This window comes from Alligator sinensis, unplaced genomic scaffold (assembly GCF_000455745.1).
Source record: "Alligator sinensis unplaced genomic scaffold, ASM45574v1 scaffold255_1, whole genome shotgun sequence".
Taxonomy (NCBI): Eukaryota; Metazoa; Chordata; order Crocodylia; family Alligatoridae; genus Alligator; species Alligator sinensis.
In genome coordinates this window covers 57,893-72,135 of record NW_005842270.1, presented here as the reverse complement: position 1 = coordinate 72,135, position 14,243 = coordinate 57,893, and the positions used below count along the sequence as shown (strand labels likewise).

The window sequence follows — 14,243 nt, the reverse complement described above, 5'->3', positions numbered from 1 at the left end:
CTCCACTGCTGCTTTCCAGGATTTGTCACTGCAGCCGGCCTGTCCGACCGCCGCTGAACCACAGCAAAGGAGGGGCTCCCTCCACAGGCCCAGATAATGGTCAGCGATCCTTGCGTGGGGGAAGGAAAGCGTGCCTAGCCATGGGTTCTGCTAGGCCCTTGCTTGCTTGCCAGCTAGCTGCAGCCTTACCTTGGGGGCCTTTGTCTTTCCCGTATGATACCACCCGATCCTCTGCAGATGTATCCTGCACACTTGAGATTTGTTTTACAAGCTCCCCAAGTATTAGATTCATTGCTGCAATCCAGGGTCCTTAATCAGAGCAATTTCCTTCCCACGTCCCTGGCAGGGAACAGAAACCCACAGGCAAGGGGGGAAGCAAACCAGCAGATCTTTTTTACTATTCTGCCTCCTGGCCCGGTGTCTTCCAACGCGAGCTCTGCGGGACAGTGAGATGGAGGGGCAGCTGGTCTGTAACGAGCGCTGCAAGCTGACCCCCTTGGCTGCAGTAGCGGGATTCCCAGAATCAGGGCCTGAAACGCGAATGTGAGCGTTGTACATGCAACACGAAGGGTTGGCTGAATACCTAGCTGCTGGCGGAGGAGCAGATGGACTGACACAGAGATGTCCAAGTGGTCTCTGAACAGGAGTCAGCGAGACAAAAGAGAATATGCAGGAATGGGGTTACTCTAATGACACAGGTGCACGTGACTGCGGGGAAATGCAGACCGTGGAGCACCAACTAGCCTGTACTCTCTTGGGAGAGCCGTGTATCATAAAGGTCTCTAGGCCAGGGCCCAATTTTGGACCAACGTATAGGTGTAATGGAAGGATGTGAGACCATGACGACTCTGAACTACTTACGAGAGAGCAAAAGCCTTTTACTGAGAATCGTTATGATCTATGAGCAGAGAGGGTAAGAGTACCAGCACAACTCTGTGCCACGGAGACAAGATTTCCCCCTTGCAGCACTCACTCAAGTGCTGCAATCCAGTTGCTAATTCAGGCTACCTGATGGGGATGGATGGGGCTTTGCCGTGAGTGTGGAGTAGCAATTTAGCAGAATCTGTCCCAGCCTGTAGCCCCTGCTAAGGGTTGGGGTGGGCGGGGGGGACTAGTGCAGTAGACCAGGGTTATTTTAATCTTTGCCGCAGCGCCGTGCAGCAGGCATTGCAGCACTGGAGCATCTGCAGGCACTTCCTTTTACCCGTGCGGAGCCAATACACGTAATCAAAGCCAAGTGCATTCGAACAGCATGAAAATGAAGACAAAAGATACAGGAAATTGTGCGACCGGCCCCCACTCGGAGCGTAGAGCTCTGAACTGGCAGACACCAGACGGCGTCGCTGTGGAAGCTATTTCCTCTGGGCTTTGACCTGGTTGTCGGGGGGAATGGCCTTCCCCAAGTGCTGGCCCACGGACAGCCCGTACTTCTGATCCTTCTGCTGCTCCTGAGTCTCTGCTTTCAGCTTGAAGCCCCCTTTGAAGCTCATCTCAAAGCTGCTGCTGGGAACAAAACTGAGAGGTTTCTCCTCCCAGATGCTCCCCAGGCGCTCCTTCCAGCCCATCAGGATCTGGGAACGGACGTCTTCAGGCGTGTGGCCAATGCTATAAGCGATTTGCGGCTCCAAGACTTGGAAGCCGCAGAAGTACAGCGTGCCGTTCTAGGTGAGAAACACAGGGGAGTGCCGAGGTCGGTGTCTATTTGGGAAGAAGAGACATGGCCTCTTCCATCCAAGGCAACGCCGGCTGCTGGAGGAGGCAGTCCGGGGACCAGCCAGCCTGGACTGCGCTGTGGTGTGCCCTACGTCCCCGGACTCCCAGACTGCAACGGAAGTAGACTTGGTCTCCTCAGCTGGGGCATGGCCCTCATCCCCCCCCCATGCTTCAGGAATTGGGGACTGGGTTTTAAATTCCCCAGGATCCGGGTCCTCGTGGGCTGCGCTAGTACATCCCAGCTGCTACGCAGCTGATATTGCACCCGGTGAGTTTAGGCCAAACAGAAAAACCTCTTTAAGTCGCTGGTTGGTGTGGCTGACGTGCCCAGAGGCGTGGGAGTCGAGCCATCTTAGATGCGTGGGTAAGCTAAAGCAGCCGGCTCTGAAACTCGAGTTCGTTCAGCTGCCAGCGTACCAGTGTCCACCCTCCTTCCCCCGGCCCGGCCACGCAGCAGTTCGCTGCACAGGCTGGACCACAGGAGAGGGAAAGTCCCTTTTCCAGGGTCCAGCACAGGACTGTCGCCTTTGCTGTCTGTCCCCTGGGACCTTTTGAGGAGTAGACACAAATCCGCACTTTCTTCCCCTCCCAACAAGACCAACTCTAGCTTCATCCCACGCCACCTTCGGGGGCTCGGGCACCTTCCTGAGAAGGTGCCACTACCGATTCCCTGCCGCGCATTGCCTCCCTGGGTGTAAATCCGGTACCTGTATTGGCCAGAGGAGGATGTTGACGTCCCCGTTGATGCCGTTGGGGGTGTACATGGAGCCCGCCCCGCCTGTGGTGAAGGAGAGCACGACCTTCTTTTTCTGCGGGAGACAAGCCTCGGTCACATCCCGCGCGGCAGGTGCGAAGCACCAGGCTACAGGACCGGAGCTACGCCAGAGCACGGGGAACGCCTGACCTGGGGAGCTCAGCTCGGCTACGCCCCTGCACGTGCCCTGCCGGGCTTCCCCACCCCTTCGCCCATTGAAAGCACGTGCAAGCATCGCACCTAGCGGTCTCCCTCGGAGGAGAAGGGAGAGCAGCGGGTCCGCAAAGCATATGTTCGGGTGAGACTCGGGCTGGCGGCTGCAGGCGGATGGGAGCCCCCAGGACAGGCAGGGCAAGGGTAAAGCAAAGCGAGTACCCGTCCCCAGCGCAGCCTACCTGGAAGGGGCCCTGGTCGTACATGCTGGCATAGGAGTAGGCAAAGCCTCCTGTGAAAACCCGGTCAAACCAGCCCTTGAGGATGGCTGGCACCCCAAACCACTGGAGCGGGAACTGAGGAGGAAGGGAGAGACGGAGAGATTGCGGAAGGAGGTCAGGAGATGAGTCCTGCTTTTCTTTCCATCCGCGGTTGCTCCCTTGGCGAGGAAGGAGGTACCTGGAATATCACGAGGTCCGCAGCCTCCAGCTTCTTCTGTTCTGCCACGATGTCGCTGCTCAGCCGGCCCTCCTTCCACGCCAAGCCCATCTCCACCGCGTAGTTGAAGTTGTTGGGATCCTTCGGCTTACCTGAGAGAGGAGGCAAAACAGGACGGAGGTCGGTGCTGGGGACTGGTGCCAAGGAGCTCTGTGCTTTCGGGGGAACAGCGCTGCTCAGTACCGGTGATGTCTTCCCGGGACTGCACCGGGTTGAACTTCATGGCGTACAGGTCAGACACGGCGACGCTCCAGCCTTTCTTCTGCAGTGCGTCGACAGCAGCATCCTTCATGGCGTGGTTGAAGGAGGTCTTCTCCGCGTGCGCCAGCACGATCAGGGCTTTTTTTGCTGGAAGAGAGAGCGAGAAGCTGGAGCGCTTCCTTCACCGGAGGGAAAGGCGCCCCAAAACACCGAGTTTCCCGATTCCTGAGACGTGGGCAACACAGAGTACCTGCCCCCTCTCCCTGCCACCCCGGCAGATGGGATCTTGATAGGATCTCAGTCTGCGTGCCTGAAATGCAGGCGAGAGGATTGGAGGGGGGTAGTGGAGGGGGATGCCCCATAAAAGTCTGGCTGCCTGAAGTGCAGGGCTTCGCTCAGCTCGTCTCCCGTCCCGAGCACTCGAGCAAGCAGCGAAGGACCGAGCCGTCTCGGACACCGGTGCCCCGAGGCTCTCGACAAGAATTCGAGCCGCGTCTCGGGAACGTTACACGGACGGAGCGGGCAAGAGGCCGACGCAGCGCGGATGTGCGGGCCCAGGGGGAGGTCCAGGCCATCGGGGACAGGCCGGATGGAGTCGGTGTGCCCAGCGATCGAGCAAGGTGGTAGGAAGGAGGAAAGATGAGCGTTTTTAGCCTCACTGAGCTGAAACCCATGCTGAATTCTTAGTCTGGACCGGCTGAGGCAGGTCCGAGGAAGGGAGGCAGCAAGTCATGGGCAGAGAGACAGGAATTGGATTTGTACTTGGGGATTAACTGGTGTCCGTGCCTGGCGTCGGACCAGTTGGGCTTTGCGTACAGAAGCTCACGCCTCTACTTAACTTCCAAGGCGCCCCCTTGCCCTGCCTGGCTCCAGGCTAGCACGGCTCACCACCCCGAGACGACTCGAGCCAACGTGCCGGAGGAGGCAGGAGCGGATCGAGGATGGGCCCTGCAGAGCTGCAAGAGGATGCTCTGCAAACAGCCCACGTGCTGCAGGGGCAATTGCAGCGCTTGGGTGAAGCAGGAGACAGCGTCGCGGACGGGGAAGGAGGGCAAGATGGCACGAAGAGGAGTACGGTCGATGGCGTCAAAGGCAGCTGCCGAGTCCAGGGGGATGAGGGTGGGGGGCCAGGTCTGAGCTGCCAACGAGAGCGGCTTCAGTGGACGTAAGGGACAGAGACCGGGATCAAGAGGAAACCATGCCGCAGCGCTGCCTTCATCAAACCATGAGATGAAAAGGGAGAGGAGGCAGTCGCAGGCGATGCACCCAGGGCCACGGCTGGGATATTCACGTGGGAGCACCTTGGCACATTCGCGCTGTGAGGGGAAGGAGCAGGGGAAGTCGCCTGGGCAATTCGGGGGGACGGAGGGAGCGAAGGGGGTAGATGAGTGGAGGGCCTTACGGGGAGCAACCAAAAGGAATTGCCTGTGGACGCAGCCCTGGGCCGAGGAGCCGGCTGTGGCCAGGGCGGCCCCGCGAGAGTCCCCGCTCTCTGCACAGCAAGAAAACCAAGGCCCAGGCGCGGCCGTAGAGGTTGGCACCTGTCCGGGGGTTATGCACCCCCACCAAGATCAGGGTGCAAAGGAGGAGCCCTTGGGACGCCGCGTTTCCCGGGGCTGAGGAGGGCTGTGCGGAGGAGCAGTGCGAGGGAAGGCAGCAAGGGCCGTCCACGGGGCAGGTGAAGCGCCAGTGGGAAAAGCCGGGGCATTGGGAGCTGGAGCGAGACCAGCAGGAGGAGGAGGCCGAGCCGGCGTTGCCCAAGCCCGGAGCCTCCGGCCTCCACGAGAGCATCCGAGCTGCCACGGAGGGGTCAGACCACGTCCGGTGTCGCACGGGGGCAGGGGGCAGAGGCCTTGTGAGCTGCATGAGTGTGGATCAACACTCGTGCTGGCTCGGTGTCTGGAGCGGTTGCACCCCGAGTCTACAAACCTCGGGCTGTCCCCACGCACAGCCGTGACCCGCCACGAAAGGCTGGGCTCGGAGCCAGCGCTGTGAGGTGCCACGACCGGCTTGTCACCCCGCTGCCCCCGTGGAGGCGGGTGGAGGTCCTGGGACTTCCCTGCGGGCAGCACATTTGCACCCCTTGGTGACTCCTGCCCTGGGCTGGCGTAACTTTGAGCGCTTAAACCTATTTCTCCAGCTACCGAGCCGGTTTAAAAAAGAAGACGTCGCATTTCCCCCAGGAACCGTGTCTGCCCAAACCCCTGCGACGGTGCCGCTGTGCACGCAGGAGCTCCCCGGGGCGCCCTGGAAGAAGGAGTCTCCCCTTCCCCTCTGCTCCGCTCCCCTCCGCGCTTCAGGTGCAGGCAGCCCTGGGGCAGGGCATTGCCCCTCGCCCCCTGCCCCTCTCCTCGGGACCCCAGGGGCTGTGCTGCTGGGAGCCCCGGTCCAGCCCGGGCTGGGGCACAGCGCAGCCCCTGCCCCTGTCCCCCGTCTCTTACCAGCCATGGCGGGTCGGAGGCAGCCGGGCCGGTCCCAGCTTGCAGAGCCGCTTCCCCAAGGGCAGAGCCGGCTCCGGGAGGCGATGCCAGCAGTGCTCAGCCCCACCCAGCTGCCCGCGGGGTCCTGCCGCCTCGCAGCAGCCTCCTGGGTCCCTGCGGCGCCCGGCGAGAGCCAGGGAGACAACTCCCCAGTGACTTTCCCTTCTCCCCTTTGCATTTCGTAACCCTCCCCTTTTTGCAGCCTCTCCTGCCTGCCTCCTCCGTGTCCTAGGGAAGCTCACTGCCCTCCTCGGGCTCCTGGCTGAGCCGCGGGGACCAGAGTTATCCAGGCGTGGAGGCACCGAGGGGCACGTCTCCCTTCATCCTCCTGTTTGCCTTTTGGACCGCTGTTTTTAGGGGACTGCCCCAAGGACCCCTAGCTCTGCTCCCCATATGGGAACAGCTCGCGTCGAGCCCATCCAAGCAGAGGTCACAGCCAGGTGGACCTCTGTTAAATTGCCGTTGAGCTGCCCCTTGGCTCGGTGCCCCGAGGCCCACCCGCCGTGCTCTTCACTGTTTTGAATCGTTTGGTGTCATTGGCAGACTTGGCCACCTCCTTTTCCAGATCGTTTATGAACGCGTTACACAGCACCGGCCCCAACACAGACCTGGGGGACCCACTGCTTGCTTCTTCCCATCCCCAAAACTAACCATTTGGGCTCGCTCTTTGTTTTCTATCTTTAAGCCACAAGCGGAGGTTCCCTGCAATCCTGGTCTACCTAACCTCACAAAGAGCAGCTGACGGGGGCACAGGGCAGGAGCGATACAGAAGTGCTGCTTCTGCACCGTGGAGCCGTGAGGATACGCAGCTGGACGGCAGACCTAGAAAGGGGCTACCGAAAAGATAAACCTGCTACAGGTACATGACCAAAAATGCCCGAGAACCCCCTCACACCAGGTCCCCAGGCCTCTGCCTCCTAGGCCTTTCATAACACCGAGCTGGCTGCTGGCCCATCGCGCTGGGTGACTCAGCCGAGCAAAACCTGCCCCCCAGACCATATCGTGTTTGCAGCGCTCCACCTGAATTAAATTGGGCGCGGCGCTATCAAACAGTAATGAACTCAAACAAAAGATCTTGCTCTGCGGCTGTGGGTGGAGAACGGCATTGCGTGAGTCCCGCGCACCTGCAGAGCTAAGTCGTGGTAGAGGTCATGGTTTTCAAAGGTGTCGACAGGCAGGGGGGTCCAGACTGGCACGCACGTTACGTGCAAGAACAGCAGCCTTTTCTATTGTTATGGCAATGGGAGAGCTTGAGCAGGGAGACTCTGTGCGGGCCTCAGTCGCTGCTATTGCTGTTGTCCTCCCAGGTTGACTGGGTGCTGCGCATGCCTGGGAGGGCGCACCTTGCCGATCGCTGCCTAGCCCAGGGGAGAGCGTAGCAGACCCTGCCACTTCTTTTCCTGTCCAAGACCTTTCCAAAGCCAACTGTATGCCCATTTCAGAGCCTGGCTCCAGATGTTCATCTGCGCCGAAGAGCCTGCAGGTCTCTGTGACTGCACCTGACTTCGAAGCCGGCACTCGGAAGCAAAAGGGACTTTGAACATTTGAGCCACGGGGTCTGGTTGCAATCCTGAAATGCCCCTTGCAGAGAGGAACCTGCCACCTCTGTTCTGACGCCTTGTGTAGCTCAGTTTGTACCTCGGGAGGGTACTGGGCTGCTTAGAAATGCACCAGAGGTGAATTAGTTACCTTTTCACTCTCCGCATTTAGCACCCTGTTCACTCGAGAGCTGAACTAAGCAGCTCGTAAGGGCCCGCTCAAAAAGGCCAGACCCGGCGTGCAGGCCAGGGACACAGCGACGCCGAGGACCTGCTGCCCCGCTCAGCCCCAGTAAGCGGGTGTAGGCCAGACCATGCTCCCACACTACGAACTGAAGGGGAGCAGGTCCATGACCTGCAGCCGGGCTCCTCTGGCCTGGGGTGCTGCCCTATTGCTTTTGCTTTGCAGACTGGCCTTACTGACCCCAGCCTCTGCATGAGCGACACGGGGGAGTGGGGGCTGGGGCCTGCACCTGACCGTACTGCAGCTTGGGATGCTGCTGCCCAGTCACAGTGGGGCCCTGGAAACACTTTGTTGACTGTGGTTGGTATCTAGAGTAATAATTAGAGAAACAAGAGGGGGCCCCTGGAGTCCCCCCCCATTCCCATGGTCCTTAGTCCAGCCACAGGCAGCATAAACAAGCTAATTAAGCACCAGGCAAGTATGCACACACATGCTCACAGCCACGTGCAAGCTTCACTCGCGGGCTGGAGGTCCCAGAGCCCTGCTCAGCACGATCCCTGTCCTCCTCCTCAGTTGGCCCCCAAGGAAATGGGCTCTCAGCTCCCAGCAAGGCAGGACTGCGCCACCAACGTGACAGGAGAGAGGTCGCTGCCTTTCCCCAGCGCCTGAAACCAGGGGTGCAGATTTCCTCCCATGCACTAAACCGCAGTAAGGGAAAAACAGCGTCTGGCCTGAGGGAAGGGAAACAACGGCAAAGAATGATTTACAGCTCACTGCCCCGGGCGGGCCGTGGACAATAAAGTTCAGCAATGCAAGCCGCCCCTGGCTCCACAAACGCCGCCCTGACATGCTGCTGGGTCCTGGCACGGCCTAGCTTTAGCAGCACTCCTCGGGCATCACGCCAACGAAGCATGACTGGCAAACTCCACTCTGCCCCATAGCTCCGCTTTCCCCCTCGGCAGGGAACTGCCCTCTTCAAAAAGCACGAGCAAAGGTCTTGCTGAAAGTGAGCAAGTTTGAGTGCGGTCCCGAAGACGGCGACGCACAGCTGTCTGCTGAGAGCGGCAATTTCTGCATTTGAGAGGAACCCAAGAGCTGTCCCGCCCTGGGCATTGGGGTTGCAACTGTGCTGCTTTCTGTCAGAGCAGAGCAAACGCCATCAAAACTGACAGAGGAAGGAGTGTGGAGCCAAGTTATTCTCACTGAACGGTCACAGCTGGGTTAGCTCCAGGAAGGCTGATGGAGCGGAGAAAGGCAGGCAGGAAAAGGGGGTTTTGAAAACTCTGGAGATGCTTTTTTCCACTCAGTAACAAGCCACAAAGCCCAGCAGTGACCTGCACCTCACCTGGAGGTGACGATCCAGCCCTAGAAAGGTCCTAAAGGAGGGATCAGTCCTCTCCAGCCTGTCTCTGGCCTGGAGCTCTTCTCGAAGAACCAGGGCACTTGGGGACCTGCACAAAGGGCTTTCCCATCAACAGCTGCCTTGCTCCCAGTTGGAGCACTCAATCCCAACTGGTCACCCAGTTGCCAAGCCCTTTTGTGCCTGAATGTTGGCTTAGCTTTGCTTGCAGGCCAGGGCACGGATATACGGAAAGCCTTGCTTCTGTCCACAGCGCTCTCTAAACGGCATCTTTGTTAACCATTCCTTTCCATGCTTTCTAGCCACTGCTGCTCTGGCTCTGTGCGCCAGCCTCGTACCCAGCCTAGGCCAGGAGAGGAGAGACTTGCTCGTTTGCCTCTGCAGCCAAGCCAGCAGACAGGTAAGAAATACCTCAATAGAGAAAGCATGGCACTGGCCAGGCCCTGGGGCTGCAACTGCTCCCTGTCTTACAGGGCACTGTACATTGCTCCAAGCTAAAGCAAAGTATTTGCTCCTGCTATAATATCAGCACTTTGTCAAGTGGAAACAAAGGACAAGTATTTGCCTCTGTATCCAGCTCCTGGTTACAGCCTGACGGTGTTGCTCTGGCAGGCAAATCAAAGGGGAGGGCTACTGCAATGCTGCACCTGCCTCTGCCCAGGTGTGGGCCCTTCCAGCACTACACGCCATCCTCGGGCTGGGCAGGCGTGTCCCTGCCACGTGCAGAGTCCCTTATCCATTAGATTTGCACGCAGCATGCTCCTGCCACTGGGGTGCTGTGCACCAGCAGGATGTGAGATACATCTGGGACTACAAGAAAACACTCAGCTCAAACTGCAGCAAATTCAGCTGTGCATGTGTCCGCTAATTCCAGCACTGGGCTGGACACCTTTGCACCCCAACTGGAGGGCATCCTGCATCTTATAAACAGGAACAGGGGGAACCACAGCAAGATGTACAAGCCAAGCACAAGAGCCCGCGTGCAGCAGTCAGCTGAGCAGCAGCTGCCTTTGCAGCACCGGTAGGCTGCAGTGCCTCAGGACACAGATGCTCTTTCTCCACATGCCGTCTTAGAGCATAAGAATTAACCACAGAACTCTCTCAACTGCAAGCGAAACAGCCACGTGCTGCCATGACCTTATTTATTAAAAGCACTGAAGTGTCCAACGCTGCCACACATCAGAAGCAAGCAAAATATACAGCCAGATCCAGTTCGATAGATGCCTCACGTCAAAAGAGGCCTGATGCTCTATGCGCCCAGGTGAGCATGGAAAGCAGTGGCACCAGGGCCTTCCCAGTGCCACCAGCTCGGGGTCTGCACAGGGAGACCCAGCAAGAAGCCTCGCTCTTGCATGTGCATCAGGCATGAAAATGTGACTTATTGCTCAGCTGACCCAAGCAGACGGCTCTTCCTCTCCCTTCACCGCTTCTTCACGAACTTCCTCGTAGCGGCGTTGGGATTCACGCGGCGCCGGCCTGCACCCAGGGCCGCATCCCGGATGCGCAGATTGGCTGCACGGCTATAGATGTCGTTTTCTGCAAAGGGAGAAACCCCCGCGATGTAGTCGGGGTCGAAGACGTTGGTTTTCTCCCTGGCTTTTCGGGAAAGCCGCTGCTGCGGGAACTGCTGGTCCTCCACCAGGTGAGGGTTGCTGGCGTGCTTCCCCCCTTGGGGAGCGGGCAGGGGGTACTGCAGGGACAACAAGAGCGAACAGAGTGAGAGCACAGCAGCTAGGCAGAGTCTGCTCCAGACTCGGGCCAACTGCTTCCCAATGAACTCCCAGCACAAATGGCCCAAGGCTCAGGGAGCCAAGTCTATGCAGGGGAGGAGCCCAAGGCCAAAGATGTGAGAGACTTTGTTGCCTAGTAGACATAGGTTCAGTAGTTCCAAATTGAAGCAGGACTCGGATCAGAAATGGGGTGAGGTGGCAGCAAGCCCTGGAACAAGCTGCCATCTCTAGCAACATTTACAAGTCTGGGTGTAGGAAGAGCTACTCCAATTCGGCCACAGCTACTGGATGCAAAGCAGGAATTAGCTCCACTCGTGCTACACTGCAGGTCAGACTAGGTGACCCTGACAGTTTCCATAGGCTAGAGCTGGAAGAAAGCTGCTGCAGCAGCAGCGGGACAAGCCCCTCCATTGCTTCGTAGGTCCCATTTGAAACGACTCCTGCTACCCCAAGCTCGCTGCCCAGAGGCCAGCACTCTCCCCTCTTGCTGCTGCGTCACAACAGCAGGGCAGCTCCTGTCCCGCCCCGTCCCTGTGACGAGTGCTTACCCGAAGCCCTCGTGGGTTCAGGACTTTCGGGTTGCGAGAGAAATGCATGTGCAGGCTGCCGTCATCGCTCACACTCACGGCAACCTTCTTCAGAGTCTTGTTGCCACAGTGTGGACAGAAGACCTTGGTCATGTCGGATGTCGTCCTGGGAGACAAAGGGAGGGGGAACAGGTCAGCATCAGAGGCAGATCCACCCTGAAGGGATCTCCACCAACAGGATCAAGCTTCCGGCCGGTCTAGATTCCAGGGCTGAGCTACGTTCGGAGAGATGGAACCGCCCCTACCATGCACAGGAGCAGGAAGAGGGCGGTGCATTCGCTTAAGTGGCCAGGAATGAAAAGCAGGCAAGTTGTTAGCTCAGAAGATAAGCCAGTGTCTTCAGTGCCAACTTAACCCAGCAGGCATTGATCCACAACCCCCTCCCCACCTGGGCCAGGTGTACGTCCCTGCTCTGGTAGCCACCCCTGAGCCTTTGCTGCTAGAGATGGGAAGCTTGGAAAACCTTCGCGGCCCTTCCACCTCGGGAGGGGACTGCGCAGTGAGCCCGGGAGTGAAGACACAGAGCACTACAGCCCCCAGGCTCCTCCCTGCCAGGGGCACCGGGCCTCTGGTGCCAGTTCAGTGCTTGCGACACGTACTTGAAGCAGCCATGACAGCGCAGGACGTAGTTTCTGGCCTGGCGGATCAGCATCCCATTCACTGCCAGCACGTGGAGACCCATCTGGAGCAGAACGTTCTGCAAGGAGAAAGGAGAACTGGGGGGAAATACCCTCCGCGGGGAACCTCCAGGGACTGAGAGCACCGGTAGGAGGCCTGGAGAGGGAACGGAGTAAACCCCTGCCTTGTGCTGCGTGGAGAAAGACCTTCTTGGATACCGCAGAAGTAGTTAGGGAATAGCTACACGGGCAAGGCCTGGAGGGCTGATCAGGGAATGGCACTGCTGCTCCTCACCGGTACAGCCACACACGCAGCCTTCAATCACAGCAGGCGGCCACCTAGTCGAGGGACCTCGTTGAAAGCAGCAAAAAAAGACACCCCCAACAAAAGCAAAGCACTGCAGCGCCCAGTCGTGGAACACCCTGCCCCAAGGAGAAGCTTGTACCCTGAAACCACTGCTCTAGTCTCTTGCCAGCGTTCACCTGACGCATTGCTTAACGCAACGGGTGGGCGCCCTAGTTACAGATGTGCTCAAAAGGAAGTCCTCAGCTCTTGACCTCCACCACGCGGCAGCGATTTCCACCTGTCAGCCGCGTGCTTCATAACAAAGCTACGCACCTCGGTGAGGATGTGCTGCTCTGGTTTCAGAGACGGGCTCCGTGGCTTTGCATTAAGGGAGGAGAACAGTGTTTGCAAGTGTTACTTCAAACAGCTGCCACGTCTCCTCTCCGTAGCTCAGCTCCTTTCTCTTGGTCGCAACGTTTGCCACGGCCCTGAGCCCCTTCAATCCTAGCTGCCTGTCTGCAGGAACAGGACACCACGCGCCACGTCTGTGAGACTATATCAGCTTAACTTGCACTGTCACCATGGGTCTCACCAGTCACTAAGCGCTGGAGGGTTCCCTCGCTCTTCTTGACCAATCTTTGCAGGCTCAAGGCATTCCTCAGACAACACCAGCTCGTAGTTTTCAGGCGGTTTCTGCTTATAAAAGATGCTAGAGGAATTCTGTTGTGCAGAACTCAGAGAGACCACACCAGGGCAGAACGGGTTAAAACACCCTGGGTTCCTGCGCGAAATCTCTGGGTTTAATCCTGCGAATCACGTTTGCACACCTAACGGTGCTAGCACGGCATGGCGTGCTGGGGCACCCCTGAAAGGATCCAGGCAGCCCAGGGTACCACGGGACCCTGGTTGAGAATCACTACATTAAATCGATGCCGCCTGCACCCCTGTTCTGCACGGGCCTTGCAGCCCCCCAGCCAGAGTCAGGGTTGCGTGAAGGGCTGCGCAGGTCCTGGCTTTCCAGTGTTCAAGCTGGCAGGGCCGTAGCTCTTCGATTGCTGTTTTTTAAATGCTGGAGGGTGGTGGAATTTGGCATCTTGAGCAGCACTGGGCATCATTAGTTCTGTTTTAATGAAGTGCCAGGACCCTTAATTAACCTCTTGCCCATTAAACTGGCTATTTTATTCCTACTTTTGGCTTGGCTTGGGTTCCTCACTTACGCTGCTTGCTCCGAGACACCCAGCTTTTTGGAAGTCCCTATCCTCAACCCCGTGAGACTCAACTTTCCTTCCCTTTGAAAAAGACCCAGTGTTTTTATCCCAAATCACACGCGCTTCGTCTGGCGCCTTCCTCGCTTACCTGCATGGCAAAGTCGGTGGTGACGCACCCAACCTGCACGTCCGTGGGGGGAGCATCGCAGCGCCCCACGTCCTCCTGGATCTGCTTGATGTTGCTGGGGGTTATCCAGTCCTTCTCGTCATCGCTGTCCTCTTCGCTCTCCTCCTCGGAGGCGCTTTCCTCTTCCTCCGCAGCAACGGAGACCGGATCGCCTGTCTGCGGGGGACAGAGACCCTGTCAGCCGTGCCCACGCGGGCGAGACGAGCCCTCCCAGAGAGGAGCCGGCAGCCTCAAGCCTAGAGGTGAGCAAACCCAGGCAGAAGCCATGGAGTGAGCGGCAGGGACGATGGGGGCGGCGCGCCGCTGCTCACCAGCAGCTCCCGCAGGTCCTCCTCGATGCTGGGCAGGGGCTTCCTCCAGTACAGGAAGGAGCCGAACTCGGGGCTCTCGCACGGCTGACCCTCCGACACGGCCGCAGGCGCCTCTTCCTCTGGGCGCACGCACTGGGTTTGGACGGATTAAAGGAAGTTACCGGGCAGCGCTTCCCCCGGCCCGCACCGAGCAACGCCTACGGCCGCGGGGGCGCCAGGCGTGCAGGACACTCCCGCCACGTACCTTGGACGGCAGGTGAAACCCAGGGACGTGCACGGGGGCCTCCGGGTGCCGAATGCTGGAGCTCAGCTTTACCTGCAGGGCGGTGGTCGGTTGTGTGCGCTTTCACCCCGGAGTGGGACGGTGCCTCTGCCCTGCCCCACCCCGGGGCAGCGCTCCAGTCAGTTCCCCCCCCCCAGCCCCGGTACCTGGTGC

The 14,243-nt window shown here is 58.9% G+C and overlaps 2 protein-coding genes across 2 annotated transcripts in view; both read right to left on the bottom strand.

Moving 5' to 3' along the window:
• Positions 1-813: 813 nt before the first annotated feature.
• On the bottom strand, positions 814-5,989 carry NQO1 (NAD(P)H quinone dehydrogenase 1). Its single transcript, XM_006027822.3, has 6 exons — positions 5,761-5,989; positions 3,302-3,466; positions 3,080-3,210; positions 2,863-2,976; positions 2,421-2,522; positions 814-1,661 (listed from the first exon to the last, which is right to left on the bottom strand). Exons 1-6 carry the CDS (start codon positions 5,975-5,977, stop codon positions 1,353-1,355), a joined length of 1,038 nt encoding a protein of 345 aa, XP_006027884.2. The 5' UTR covers positions 5,978-5,989; the 3' UTR covers positions 814-1,352.
• Positions 5,990-9,992: 4,003 nt separating this feature from the next.
• Positions 9,993-14,243, bottom strand: part of NOB1 (NIN1 (RPN12) binding protein 1 homolog) — a 6,227-nt gene continuing 1,976 nt past the window's right edge. Inside the window, exons 2-7 of the mRNA XM_006027850.2 lie at positions 14,052-14,123; positions 13,808-13,939; positions 13,458-13,652; positions 11,798-11,895; positions 11,160-11,304; positions 9,993-10,571 (exon numbers count right to left, since the gene is read on the bottom strand). Coding sequence (XP_006027912.1) covers positions 10,302-10,571; positions 11,160-11,304; positions 11,798-11,895; positions 13,458-13,652; positions 13,808-13,939; positions 14,052-14,123 — 912 coding nt within the window. The 3' untranslated portion in view covers positions 9,993-10,301. The remainder of the gene's footprint in view (positions 10,572-11,159; positions 11,305-11,797; positions 11,896-13,457; positions 13,653-13,807; positions 13,940-14,051; positions 14,124-14,243) is intronic.

Bases quoted from the DNA above. Each gene is read 5' to 3' on its own strand.
- NQO1 (XM_006027822.3), bottom strand. From the start codon at position 5,977: ATGCAAAGGGGAGAAGGGAAAGTCACTGGGGAGTTGTCTCCCTGGCTC. The intron at 3,211-3,301 runs GTACTGAGCAGC...CTCCTCTCTCAG, and splicing joins GTCCCGGGAAGACATCACCG to GTAAGCCGAAGGATCCCAAC. The intron at 1,662-2,420 runs GTACCGGATTTA...TTTCTCACCTAG, and splicing joins TCCTCCTCTGGCCAATACAG to AACGGCACGCTGTACTTCTG.